Raw genomic sequence first — 14,980 nt, forward strand, 5'->3', positions numbered from 1 at the left:
TTGACTCCCAGCCCTACCCCTTAATAGCTGTGTGACCTCAGGCAAGTTATATTGCCTCTCTGAGCCTCGCGAAGGATGGCTGATCTCTCAGGTTACTTTTAGCTCTAAAATTCTACGAGCTGGGGATCACACACAAGTCTCCCACCTCACTGCATCTCATTTTAATTTCCTGAAAAACAGATTAAAAAAATTACACTTGGGCTTCCCTGGTGGCGCAGTGGTTGAGAGTCTGCCTGCCAATGCAGGGGACACGGGTTCGAGCCCTGGTCTGGGAAGATCCCACATGCCGTGGAGCAACTAGGCCCGTGAGCCACAATTACTGAGCCTGCGCGTCTGGAGCCTGTGCTCCGCAACAAGAGAGGCCGCGATAATGAGAGGCCCGCGCACTGTGATGAAGAGTGGCCCCCACTTGCCGCAACTAGAGAAAGCCCTAGCACAGAAACGAAGACCCAACACAGCCATAAATAAATAAATAAATAACCCCCCCCCCCCCAAAAAAATTACACTTGGCCGTTCAGCACTTACATCAAGTCAGAAAAGGTTGATTTTTCTAAAGACAGCACAAAGAATCCACAAATTGCTGCCTAGCTAAAAATGGACGAGGCATCTCTTGTCCTCCCTCTCTGCCCTGCTCCTCACAGACAGGCCCAGTTAAGCAGCATCTTAGGTGAGAAAATCCGAACCCAGCACGGAGATGGCAACCCTCACGCTTGATTGCTCCTGGGTGACATTTTGAGATGAGCTGGGCTTCTGGAGGAAGAAAGATCAACGCTGTGTCCCCTGCTGGATGGGCTGCAATTATGTCTGTTCAGGGCGACAGCCTGAGGTAGCAAAGTGTTCTCACCAACGGCTCATGACCCAGGAGATGTTATCAAGCGGCCACAAAAGTTGGGTGAAGGCTGCACATCCCAGCCCCCTCTGGCAGAGCCTCAAACACACTAGCATTTTAAAGACCCTATAACCTGTTACCCTCTGTTGAACTGAGTGTTATCCAAAGCAACCTTTTTTTCCTTTTCTTTTTCTTCATTTTTAAGGAACACTAGCTCTTGGTAGAAAGAACCAAGGACCAAATCAGAAGCTATGGAATCAAGTCCTAGTTCCAATACGTAAACATGAGATGGTGGGAAAGTTGCTCAGCATCTTGGAGACTTGCTTTACCACATCTGTTAAGTGGGTTCATCTGTTAAATGATTAGCAGTGCCCTGTCTACATGACAAGAGTGTGTGAGGATCAAAGGACAGTATGCAGGCGATGTGCCTTCTCTACTGGAGAGTAATGTGCCCATGTTGGCACAGGAGATAGTTAACATTAGGTCTTGGTTAGGCAACAGAGAAGTGTGGTCACACTAAACGCACTTCTATGAAACAAAACGTTTACAAAACATACATTAGTGAAGGCGCTGAGTGTGGAGTTGGGTCTAGGCTCATTACACAAAGATTTATTCCAAGGATCCTTTAAATAATGAGTTTCCCTAGTTCATTCAGGCTCAGAGATTATAAATTACTTGCTAAGAGAGCTGATAAGTCTGGGTGGGCAACCGACGTGCAGGAGAAAGTGCCATGTCTCCGAAACTATAGGGGAAGTTGGAGGATGATTAAGATTCTATTGATAAAAATTGTTGACACACACTGACAGCAGAACTTAGGTATAACCAGATTGCTGAACAGATCCTGTGTATAGATTGTGATGTGTCTATAGAATTCAACCTCATTCAAAGCGTTACGGAATTCATAGCAACTTCCTGATATTGAATATTTTTTCAATAAATAAATGTGAAAAGCATGAGAGCATTCATGTGGGAGTGATGTCTGAAAAATATTTTGATGTTAAAAAGGCATCCTCATATTTCCAAAGGGTGGGAAACAGTGGTCTAGATCAGAGCTTCTCATACTTGAATGTGAGTCACTGGGGATCCTGTTGCCAGGCAGATTCGGTGTGGAGTCTGAGGTTTTGCATTTCTGATGAGCTCCCAATGGATGCCAATGATGCTGATGGGAGGACCACACTTTGGGTGGCAGGACTCACAGGAGAACATCTATGCTGGAACAGAGCATACCAGGCCTGTGGTTATCTGGCCTCTGCCTACCTCTCCAGCCCGAGGTCTCACCCTTGGATTCAGCTACCCCAGGACACCTGGGCCTGTCCTTGGCCTTTGCTCCCGATTCCCCTCCCTCTGCCTGGCATCTCACCTCCCTATGACCCACACCCTCCTCTGACTCCCATACACTGCCCAGCTACCCGGCAAACAGGCCTGAGAGTAGGCCCGATGGTCATCTCCTCTGTGAGCCACCCACCCCCTCCGCGAGATACCTTTTTCCTCCCTTCCAGAACTGATTATCCCCTCCTTTGCACCCCAGCTTTCCTCTATCCTTCATAGCGCTTGATGACATATAATTGTTTACATGTCTCCGAAGCAGATTGCAAATGTCTGCCATTCCTTAAGGCACTTAACATGAGAGCTATTGGATCAATGAATTTCCATCTCGCACATAAAAGGAGGCCTCGAGATGGTTCCTAGATCGTGAACACTTTGAAAACCTGGACTGGGCCTTACGCCTGTATCCTTGAGTGCCTGGCACATAGTAGGTGCTCTTGGCAATTTATTGGATAGGAAGACGTGAGCTCTGAGGTGGGTCTGTTTCATCCACCTCCTAGGTGGTCCTCTCAGACCACTGCCTACCGGGCCGGGAGTTTTAACTGAAGCACATATATTTTCTGCACAGCATTTAGCATGTGCATTAAGCAGGTCTTCTCAGAATGACAGAAGTCAGGCTTCTTCTGGCGAATTAATGGATGCCTGCTTCCAGCGGTGCTTCTGACTTATGGCATCATTTCTCCAGATTCCTTGGCACCTGTGGAGACCACCTCTCCAGTACGAAGGCCCACTCTGAGAGTGAGCTCAGAATCGCAGCTGGCCGCACACAGCATGTTCCTGAGCTCCAGACTTGCAGAATTCAGTCCAGAGCCGGCACTTCTCCCTCTGGGGAGGTCCTCGGTACCAGGCACCAGGACAAGAGTCTTTCCTGGAAGCAGAGGTGTTGGGGAAACCATAGCAACCAACTGCATCCACTCTTGCTATGTCCCATTTGTGATGGGGGCTGGGAACCGTGCTACCACTGAGAGCTGCTTAGACCTTCCAGCTACGTGGAAATTTTAAGATCATTTTTAAATTTAATTTTAATTTTTATCAAAGCAATACATGTACATTATTTAAAAAGCCAAATGGTACTGCTCTACCTCTCCCCACCCCCCAAGTCCCACTCCTCGGAGGCTACTACTCTCAATGGTTTGAGCTGTTTCTTCTGGTACTGACTTTCATATTTTCATGGACATCAATTGCTTGACAGTTATTTCTTGGTTTTTAAAATTTTAAAATATTACCTACTGAATTTCTACCATGGGAGCTAAGGGTGTAGGTTCCTTGTATGAAGTATCCTAGCATATTCCCTTGCCTTTCACCCTCCTATATAGGCTTAGATGATATTTTGGTTAAGTCAGTATCCAGCTTTTACATAATTATGACTATGTGAGTATTGCCCACACCCCAGACTTATTGTGTATAACGTTTTTGATCACCTCCTTGTGAAACTATTTTGTTTTTCCTATCTTTTTCCTTTTTGTTTTTTGGTTTGTTTGGCTTGTACCTATAGCAGAAATGAGAGAGAAAAAAAAAAAAAAAGGTCAAACTCATAGAAAGAGCAGAAAAGCCGTTGCCAGGACTGGGAGTGGGGGAAATGGGGAGGTTAGTAAAAGTGTACAAACTTTCAGTTATAAGATCAATAAGGTCGCATGGCACAGGGAGATCAGCTCGGTGACCACCTAGAGGGGTGGGGTTGGGCGGCTGGGAGGGAGACGCAAGAGGGAAGAGATATGGGGACACATGTATATGTATAGCTGATTCACTTTGTTATACAGCAGAAACTAACACACCATTGTAAAGCAATTATACTCCCATAAAGATGTTAAAAAAAAAAAGATCAATAAGGTGAGAGGATTTAATGTAAAACACGGTGACTATAGTTGATAACACTGTAGCATATAATTGAAATTTGCTGAGAGTAGAACTTAAATGCTATCATATATATGTATATATAGGAATATATTATATATATATATATGAATATATTTGAAACCAAATTCTACCCTCATACTTCATTTGTAGATTGCTGGATATAGAGTTCTATCTTACACAAGAAAGATTCCCACCTCCCCTTGGTCCCTGCCCCAAATGTGAAGGCATTCTGCCATTGTCTTCTGGCTTCAACTACCCCTGTGGAGAAGTCTATTCTGATTCTAGATCCTAGGTATGTGACTGTTTTTTTCTCTCCAGAACCTTTTAAAACTTTCTCTTTATCTCTATGGGGCCAAATTTCACAAGGATGCATCTTGGTCTGGTTCTTTTGCCACTTATTACAGGACTTAGTCAATTCTTTTAATATGGAAAATCATGTGGGTCAGTTGGGAATTTTTCTTATTTTATTTCTTTGGCAACATCCTCTTCTCCACTCTCTCACTTTTGTTATTCTAGAACTCCTAGTTGTAGGATGTTGGACTTTCTGGATTTATCCTCTCATGTTCATATTTTTTTCTCTCCCATCTTCCATCTGTTTGCCTTTTTGTTTTACTTTTCAGGCAATTTCCTAAATTCCAATCCTTCTGTGGGTTTAAAAAAATGGTTGCAATAATATTTTTAATTTCCAGGAGGTTTTTTTAAAAAAACTTTTTCTTTGAATGTTACTTTTTAATAGCATCCTATTTTAATAGCTGGTGTTTATGAATGCATTATTCATATTATCTCTTATCTCTTGAGAATTTTAATTAAAATAGTTTGATGTTTCCTTTTGCTTCCCATACTTATTTTTTATTTATCAAACACATACATAGTGCTTAATATTATTCAGGCACTTTTCTAAGTATTTCACAAATATTAACTCATTTCAATCTTCCTAACAACCTTAAGGAGTGGATAATAATATTATTCTCATTTTAGAGGTGATGGAACTGAGGCTCAGAGAGGTTAAGTAACTTGTCCAAGGTCACATAGCTAGTAAGTTGTATAGCCGGATTTGAACACGGGCTCTAGAGCTTTTTGCCGTTAACCATTATCTCTATTTCCTCCAAGTTTCTTTTTTGTTTGTTTGGTTCCTTTCCTGTTAGTGTCTCCCCTCAAATGCTTGGCTTGTTGACTCTCCATTCATAGTTAAGAGGTACTTACTATTTTTTAAAAATTTATTTATTTATTTTTGGCTGTGTTGGGTCTTCGTTGCTGTGCGCGGGCTTTCTCTAGCTGTGGAGAGCGGGGGCTACTCTTCATTGTGGTGCATGGGCTTCTCATTGCAGTGGCTTCTCTTGTTGTGGAGCATGGGCTCTAGGTGCGCTGGCTGGGTAGTTGTGACGCATGGGCTTAGTTGCTCCACCGCATGTGGGATCTTCCTGGACCAGGGATCAAACCTGTGTCCCCCGCATTTGCAGGCGGATTCTTAACCACTGTGCCACCAGGGAAGCCCAACTGGTACTTAAGAGCCTGGACAGTCTTCCTTGTGTGTGGGAAGACTTACCAGGGGACTTCACCCTAGGGTGATCTAACTAGGTTTGTGTGGGGACTCCTGATTGTCATTCTCTGTGAATCTTTTCTCTTGAGCTTGTCTGTGTCTCCAGGAAGGGATTCCCCAGATCTCTGGTTGGGGGTGGGTGAGGCAGATTAGTCTGGCTGGGGGTCTCACTACTCAGTAAGCAGAATTTCACCTTATCTCCCTGTTTTCTGTACAGCACCTCACCCGTGCCCTCAGCTTTGCCTGGTTTCCCCCAGCCCAGAGCCTGTCTATTTCATTCTTATCTTTTGCTGGGGTGCAGAGAGATATTTGGCTGCTTTGGGCCATGGGAGGATATCTGGGGGGACTTAACAGCTCCTTTTACAGACTTTTAACTAATCCTCCTAGTTTTACCTGCACCTCTCAACCCTGTCGTCAACAGTATCTGATGCCTCCAATCCCTGATACTTTCTGGGTGGAGGGGGGCGTCTATGGTGAGAATCATTTGACTTTAACTGGTTTCCCTGTGCAGAGCCTGGGCTTAGTTGCCTTGTCTGCCCAGTCAGTTAACATCTGCTCTCCATTTTCCAAAAATTTGCTGACATCTACTATTGTCTTCTCACCCATCTTCTTCGTCCTTGTGGGTTTATACTCTTAAAAAAAAATCCTTGATTGCAATTTAGGGGAGGTTTGGGGAGGGAGCCTCCATACATACTTACGTTCATTCCACTGTGTCCAACCAGAAATCTAGACTGTCAATTTCCCTGAAGCTTTGGAGCTCAGCGGGCACGTCATGGACTCCTTTCACTACGCCAGGAGAAGGGGGAGGGATGTAGAGCTGGTCTCTGGGATGTACACAGCCATAGGACCAATGGGCGCTTTTCATTCCCAATAACATCAGTTGCCCATTCAGTGGTTTTCAACCTGGGTTCCTTGGAGTCCTAGGGTTCCTCCAGGAATGTCTCAGGGTCGGGCACAGTGAGTATGGAGAAATCAAACTGGGGGCCCCATCTCCAGCTGGACCAGAGCAGCTCTACCTTTATCTGCTTTATATATTGGAGCTGTGCTAAAGCTTTTGTTCAAAACAAGGATTCTGCTATGGAAAAAAAAAAAAAAAAAAGAGGAAAAAATAGAAAAGGAGAACAGAAACAGACCTATCATTATATGCCATTCTGTCTCCAAAGATGTCACTGGAACTTTTTTTTTCTGAGCTATTTTCATGGCAGTGCCTTTACAATCACATTTTGAACATTAAAGGAATATAGTGGAAGGAGAATCGCTTCTGGGTCCGTACGTGGGTTTTCAGCTTGGTTCAACCACTGAGTGAAGTGTGTGTTCTTGGGGAGCTTCCTCAACTTCTCTGGGCTCCAGTTTCTTTATTTTTCAGTGGGGATAACACCTCGTTAGGAGGGTCACTTGGAGGATTCATGGGATAGAATGTTCACGGCACATAGTAGCTACTCATTAATATTAGTTTCTCCCTCAGCCTGGCCCCATCAGTGTGCAAAACACAGCAATTTTTTCTCTCTCTCAACAGATATGTCAACAAATATTTATTGCCCTGGTATATGTCAGGGAGCCAGACAGTCCAAGATCCCTGATCTCTTGGAGCATGTGTTTCAATAGAGGAGGATGGTATACTCGAAGGTGACACATGACATGGAACAAAGGACAAGCAGAACAGATAAGGAGGGGTGAGGAGTGGGGCGGGGGTACGATTTTCAATCGGGTAGTCAGGATAGGTGATGTCTGAGCAAAGACTCGATGGAGGTGAAGCAGTAAGCCATGTGGGTCCGAGCAGGGAATTCTAGGCAGAAGGAAAGGAGAATGCAGATGCTTGAAGGTAAGCTTTCCTGGAGTGTACAAGGAGTTACAGGGAAGCCAGAGTGGTTACTGCCAAGTGAGCAAGGGGACAGAGTAAAGGGGATGAGGCTGGGGAGATAATATGGGGCAAGACATTGACCTCTATCAGAGCACTGACTCTCAAAATAATTCCTTTGCTCAAAAATATAATGTCTAATTCATTTTCCCACAATATTAGAACTTGGGGACATCAAGGCAGAGTTTACTTGATTACAAAGTGTATTCTACATCAGGATGAATGAAGGATATAAAATTTGAGCCTGTCTATTTAGAATGCAAGCTCATTAGAGGGCTCTCTGCACACCAATTCTGGTTCTCTCAGATGTAACCCATCCCCACCCTCACCCCTTCTTCCCCCAGCAGGGCCATTCTCGGGACAGTATCGGGAACCCAGCTCCCTCAGGGTTCCCATGTCCTTCCATGAACACACTCCTGCTCCCTGACTGGTCCAGGGGTGGGCACCTGACTGGCTGGACCAATGAGTCCCTTCCCTGTTTTTTTTGTTTTGTTGTTGTTCTTTTTTAATAGGATATCAGTGAGAGAATCAGAATGGTCTCTCGCTGGTGCCAGGATGTATAAAATATATATCTATTGGGAACTATGTGTGAAAAAAACCTGTCTCTAGTGAGAGAGAATAAAGCAGTTTAGAAAAAGGAGAGGTGAGAGAAGGGGTGAGAGATCGAGGAGGCTCCTGCCCTTGGTTCCAGTTGTTTCTGATGCTTCACCCTTGCCTTCCTGCTGCTGGGTTGTTGAAGTTTGCCTTGGATTCCACGGGCAATACAATTCCTTTTATGCCCAGGCTTGTTTGAATCTGGTTTTTCTCATTTGCAGCCTAGATAACCCACTGCTTATTTCTTTTATCTTTGAAGTTACTCAGAGGCATCTACACAGAGTTTCATTTTTAACAACCTCCCACCCGCCTTCAATTTAATTTCCTTTAGAAAAATGTTGGTCATGAAATCTGCACTTCTGTAGTCGAGGACAGCTTTTCTGTCCTTTTTCTATCTTGTGAGCTCCTCCATGAAAAAGAAGGTTTTCCACGGTCAAAAGCATTGGGGAAATAAATGGTGTATGCAATATTTCTATCTTGGAGATTTATAATGTAGTGCATTGAAGAATTCCTGTCACGAATTAATGTGTGTAACTTTGCCTAACCAGGGTTCCCCAGATCCTTTCTATTCCTGTAACATGTAACATCTGAAACTCCTAGCAGTCCATAGGGCCGAGTTGGGGGCATACTGTTAAGGTCCATGTGTGACTGAGCCTGCCTTCTTTAAAATGGCATATTTCCAGGCTGCCTTGCACAAGGATGTTTGACCAAGGAGGCACTGCCAGCCCGGAGGAAAGGACCCTTCTGGTAAATTTCATAGTTACTTTCTACTCGCTAAGCATGACTCCATAGGGTTGGGTCCACCCAAAGAGGGTGCCTTTTCCTAATTCACTCGTTGGCACCAAAGGTCCATCCTCTAGGTCAGAGTTACACCTGGAGGCGTGGTTCCCTCCTTGCTTCCTTAAATTTCTGAGAGGTGAAGCAAGAATGTGCCAAAGGCTCTGCTTTGAGAATGAGACATCCAGATGATAAGGTGCCCCAGGACCCTTGTGTAGGTATGAGATATTTGGAACAGTCTCTGCCTCTGGGATGGGTTTGACCATCCTCCCATCTACCGGTTGCCATTATCAACCCTCCACTGTTTACAGTTTGCAGACAGCTCTCATCTGATTGGCTGATAAAGGCAGGGCTGGGGGTTTGATCTTCGGTCTGACTCTGTAAAGCCACTTTCCTGTCCTCCTGCTCTGCCTCTGTCGTCAAGTTGTCTGTGGCCACTCCCTCAACAGCCAACTTTCCATTTCTTTCTTCTCCATCATCACCCACATATCTCCTCTAAGGACCCAGGCGCCTTTGCCCGGGGATTGAGAGGAAGTGGAAACGTAAAGGAGGCAAGATGGCATCTGTGGAGCTGCACGGCTTGGCAGGTCAGGAAGGCTCCTCCCCGCCGAGGACTGTGGCGGTGAGAGGCTTGGCCGTGCCCCCAGCCCTTGGGAGCAATGAGCAAACAGCATAATGTGGCCATGCCTCCTTAGGTGGCCTTGTGGACCAGCATCCCTCACCTGCCAGAGCCCACCTCTCATCCTTCAGCAGGTGTGTGGACCTCACTCCCACCCACGTGAGGCTCACCGCCCCCCCCCCCCACCAGCCCAGGAAATGAGCAGCTTTAAGGTGACCAGAGTCTCCAAGAGATGCTCGTGCATGGTGATGTATCAGCCTGAAGAAAGGTACCATAGAGGAAGCCTGGAGGTAGGGATTCAGGAGGCCTGGCTGGGTGGCCTGGGTGAAATCACCGAACCTCAGCCTCCTTCCCTGGCAAATGGGGATGAGGAGCCCTTCCTACCACGCAGGGCTGCGGTGAGGGGAAGGCCAGGAGGGAGGACTATTACGGTCCCAGAGGGACCATCTCCCACATTTGCTGGAGAGGGACCAAGGGATACTGAATTCAGGAAAGTGGATGGGATCAACGAAGCGTCTGCTCAACTAGGGTCAGACTGGGCTTGGAGGGCCTGGAGCCTGGGGTGAGCTGCCAGAGATGGTACTGGAAGGAATCGTGCGGCTCCCTTTTACCGTCCAGCTGCAGCAGCAGGCGGAGTGACCACAGTGTGAGGTGAGTGGCCCTGCTCACCCCTCCCCCGTGGGGTGCTCAGACAAGAGGTGCCGGGAGGGCCGGTGCAGTGGAGCGGGGAGAGCTCGGGGTTTGCGGTTAGTCGTCCCGGGGGGGGGGGGGGAGGCCTTTGCTGCCCTCAGAAGCCGGGTGGGCCTGGGCCTGGTGAGGGCCAGACCTCAGGATGGGGGCTGGGGGAATGGGCTGCAGGAATCACGGGGTGGGGACCGCAAGAAGTGCGGGCCAGCCTGCTTGGCCTCCAACCCCTCCTCAGCGCCAACCTGAGGGCCCAAGCCTCTGTCCTGCTGGAATCTTCTCTCCCTTCATCCCTCTTTGTGGCCCCTCCCAGGCCCATCTCTAGACCCCCTCCCCCTTCCCCCCCTGTTTCGCCCTGAACCCAGCGTTAATCTCACTCTGGGTCTCCTTGGCATCCAGCGTCCCACGCTTGGGCACCTTTTTACTCTCTCCACCTGCTGAGATCCTAGAGGCGGTCAGCATCCCTAGGCTTACTGGCCGCATCACTCCAACCTCCGCTTCCGTCATCAAGTTGCCTTCTCTGTCTGACCTTCCTGCACCCCTTTTATGAGGACCCACCTGTATAATCCAGGATAATCTCAAGACCCCGTGCAAGTACCCCATGTTTTCCCTGAACCCTCCCTCCTCCCAGGCGAAGGCCGCCGTCCTGCCACATCACAGGGGACCCTCACGTCCCACTGGATTCTGTGTCTCCTCCTCTAGGCTGTGATCAAGGGCTTGGTGTCAATTTAACGTCCTTATTTTTGTGCAAAGCCTGAGATAGCGTACGTGGCTAATGAATAGTTTGCTGAATAAATAAATGAATAATTGGATGCATGAAATAAGCTTTGGGGACTGTACACACGGGCAGCCATGGTGCCAGGCCCCTGTGTCTGTGCCCTTCAGTTCTCCAGCAGCCTCTCCACCTTCCCTCAGTGGGAGGATCTGCTTTCCTTTCCCTTGGGCCTGGTAGCTGGGTTGGGATATTCAAGATGGTGGAAGAGGAAGGGGCTGGTTCGTCCCTTCCTCTTCTCCTGAAACCAAGCCACCTACCTCCCCATCCATACTTGTTAATTCCAACCTTCCTCCATGCCTCCTCTCATCCCCCCTGCCTTCCCTTTCCAGCAGTCCCATCATCTGCCCCCTCCCACCTAGTGAAATCCAAGGTAACCCAAGGCATCATTGCAGTCCATACCAGGGACATCCTTACCATTGACTGTCATGTCACTAACCCCCTAATGGAGAGCAAGCAGTCCTTCACCAGGTGGGCCAAGACAGCCCACCCGAGGCAAACATCTTTCAGAGTCCGCACCCCTCCACCATCACCCACTGCCCCAGTCCCTGGCCCAGCTCACCTGTCTCTCCCCAGATGGGCAGGTACTCATCCTGCTGAATGTCCAGCATGATCTCCAGCCCGTTGCCTGTCCCCCCCTTGACTGTTGTGAGCAGAGGTTTGCCATCCTCGCCTGAGTTAAACATGTAACACTTCCCATATTTTGTAAACACCTGAAGGAGAGAAGAGAGAGAGAGAAGCACATGGGTGACTTCAGACTGGCCTCCAGAGACTGGGGAGACCCCAGAAATCCAACAGCAGGCTAGAGTCCCCACTGCCCGTCACAATCAGCCCTCCTGGGGACAATGATTCCTCACCCCTGGCTAATGGCCTGACTTTTGCCAAGTGGGATTCTGGCATCAAAGAACACATCTGGACACCCTTTGGCTTTTGTTGCAGTGGGATCTGCTCTTTTCTCCCTCTGTACACCACACCCCCGCCCTGTGCAGTAACGCGCTTTTCAAGTGTCCAGCATTACCTGTATCCTCTTGACCCTCTCATCTGCGTCTTCAGCCCCAAGCTCTCTCTTGGGTTCCAGACACACTGATCCCACTGCCTGCTAAGCGTGACCTCAGGGGGACCCATGGATCCCCGACACTCAGCATGTCCCCATGGGATCAAATCTTCCTCAGCCTCTGTGCCCCACTGGATGGTTCTCCTGTACACAATGTCCCGGGGAATAGCATTGCCACCTGCCTAGGGGCTCAAGCCAGACCCTCAGAATGGCTGCCCACGCCTCCTCTTCCTCACCCCCACGTCCAATTAGCCGGCGGGGCTCGTCAACACTGTCTCTACATCCGACTTGAATTTTGCCTTCTCTCTTCTGCACTGCTTTAACTTAGGACCCCCATCATTTCTTGCCTGGGCTGCTGCAGTTTCCTAGCTAGGCTCCCAGATTCCAGACAACTTTCTCCAGCCCATCCTCTGAGTTCACTGTGGCTCAGTCTTTCAGAAACGCAAACCTATTATATTAAGCCTGTGCTTAAAATCCACCAGGACTGCCCATCCCCCTTACAGTAAGATCTTGGCCCTCCCTCCACACCCAGTTTCCTATGATGCTCTCTGCCTGCCCCATCCTCCTCTCCCCATCTGAGTCCACGAGAATCCACTAGAAGAGACGCTCCATGGGTTCAGGGATTACCTCTGCATGTACATCGAGGAATCTAGCACAGGGCCTGGCACCTGGGGGCGCTCCAGAAATATATGTCAAGTGGATGAATGAATGAATGAATGAGTGAGTGAGTGGGTGGGTGGAGCCAAATCAAACAACTTGCAGCACCTCTGGATGTGCCCTGCTGGTTCACGTGGTACTTGTGGTTTTCTAGTTGCTGCTTCTGCCGCCTGTAACTCCTCTCATTCCTCTTTCTGCCTGGACAACATCTAGTTCTCTGCCTGGGCAGCCTCTGTTCTCCAAGACTGGATTGATGCATCTCTTCCTGCAAGAAGCCTTCCCGCGCTCCTGGACCAAGTTATATGACATCCCTCCTCACTGTTCCCCTTGCTCCTTCCCCACGGCAGCTATCACATGCAACAGTAAACACGGGTGGGTATTGTTCATAATTGTTCCCATTATGCAGAGGAAGAAACCACAGCCCAGAGAGGTTAAGCGACTTGCCTAAGGTCACACAGCTATTAAGTAGAGAAGCTGAGATTCAAAGCCATGTCTGTCTGATTCTAACACACGCGATCTTTCTGAGCATGTTGACATTGTCATTGGGATGTTTCTGAGCCATACGCTGCTCCTCTCTGCCTTGCTTTTTCCATCAGCCGATCAATATTCATATGCATGAGCTCCTACTACGTGCAAGGATTATGGGGACTGTACAAGCCCTGCTACTGCTTCTTGTTTTATAACCTCACACTCCCAGTATTTTCCTTTATAGCACACATCAAAGCGTGTAACTAGATGGTGATTCATGCGATTGTTTGTTGGAGGGGGCGGGGGCTGTGTCTGTTATGTGGAATGAATGAATGAATGGGTTCCAAGTTATTGCTACTCCCATCCCCTTGCCCACCTCTGGGAGGCGCACTTTGGTGCTGGCCAGCCTTGCTGGTTCTGGCGGGAGCTCATGCTGACATCCTGTCCCACCCCCTTCCCTCTCTTTCTCTGCTCTGGTCTTCTCAGCTTCCTAGCTGATTGTTCCTAAGCATTTTTGCTTGCTTCTCCATGAAGGTATTTATTAGAGGAAAGATAGTTTACCTTTGCAGGGGCAGGAGAAGGGGCTCAGAGCCAGGCGGGCTCATGCTCACTGCACTTCTCTGCTGGCCTCCTTCTCAGCCGCTCCTGCCTGGGCTTTTCGGAGAGGATCATTTTCCTCTCTGCTCAACATCAAAGGCCTGAGAGCTATGTACACACAGTGCAGTTTTGCTACAAACTTGGGACAAGATGCCGCTCTCCTTCCCCATTTCGATGCATAATGACGTGTATGCCGCTCTCCTTCCCCATTTCGATGCATAATGACGTGTAAGTGTAACACGCGCTTCAAATTTACGCCTGATCGCCGCCAGCCAGAAAACACAATTTATTTAAGTCTAGACTTTCAGGCTGAGCCTGCTGCTTCTTCAGACCTGCCATTCTCCAAGGCGCTTCTCTGCTCTCCCGGTAAGCGCTGACAGCCCCGTCGCGGATGGCAGGGCTGGATTTGCAAGGTTGCTAAGAGTCTAGAATTGTCCTTAGTTGAATCGGTTTGTAAGAATTCATGGTGCACATTTCAAACCTGGATCTCCAGGAGTGATGGGGCGGTTGTGGGGGGAAGCCTGAGATAAAGATGGGCCCCATGACCATCAGTTTCATTGCTCACACTGGCACCGTGTGTTACAGTTCAGAGATGGCACTTGTGCAGCTTCAACTTTCTCAATGGCCCCGTGAAGTTGGAGGGAAGAAAACTAACAGTTCCTGAGCCTCTACTCTGTGCTGGCCCCTGCTTGGAATTTTCATAGGAGTTATAGCATTCCTAATTATGGTCTCAACTACCCTGATGGGGAGGCATCTTATTATCACATGCCCATTTTACAGTTGGGAAGACTGAGACTTAGTGAAGAGGTAGGTAGTAGAGCTGGGACTCATGGGTGTGACTTTACCACCAAGGAAGTTCCAAGGAAGGAACACTGAAATTTCGAGCCAGACAAGAAGCTATCAAAGCAGATTTCTCATTATCTGTCAAGTCCATGGCCTTGAACATGGCATTTACTTTTCCCAACTCCAGTTTCTTCATCTGAAAATTGAGCAAGATAATCTTGCCACGTGGTTGTAATGCCTAAATGAGAGAATGCAAGTGGATTTGTTTGGAATATTACATAACAGACATCTTTACGAGTTATGAATCCATACTAGGTCCTCTTCACCAAAAGAGAGAGAAATTATTTGGGTTATGGGGGAGGTCAGTCATAAATTGAAGAATGGGGGTGGGGTTGAGGAGTCCTGTCCTCTCTGCTCATGTCCCCATGATACTAAGCTCATCTTGAAGTAGTTATAGGGGATGGAAAATGCCATGTGCCACTAACTGCTTATTCCTTAAGAATGTGAAGCCTGTTGCTGAAAGCCCAGGGCAGCCAATGAGATCACTGGGGCCATGGAGTTCTGT

General features: G+C 48.0%; 1 protein-coding gene across 2 annotated transcripts in view; it reads right to left on the minus strand.

Moving 5' to 3' along the window:
- Positions 1-14,980, minus strand: part of ASIC2 (acid sensing ion channel subunit 2) — a 1,041,202-nt gene that overhangs the window by 70,975 nt on the left and 955,247 nt on the right. For both annotated transcript variants that reach the window (XM_007190164.2, XM_007190165.2), the window contains exon 2: positions 11,419-11,569. In XM_007190164.2, the coding sequence (XP_007190226.1) occupies positions 11,419-11,569 (151 nt within the window). The remainder of the gene's footprint in view (positions 1-11,418; positions 11,570-14,980) is intronic.

Source organism: Balaenoptera acutorostrata, chromosome 20 (genome assembly GCF_949987535.1).
Source record: "Balaenoptera acutorostrata chromosome 20, mBalAcu1.1, whole genome shotgun sequence".
NCBI lineage: Eukaryota > Metazoa > Chordata > Mammalia > Artiodactyla > Balaenopteridae > Balaenoptera > Balaenoptera acutorostrata.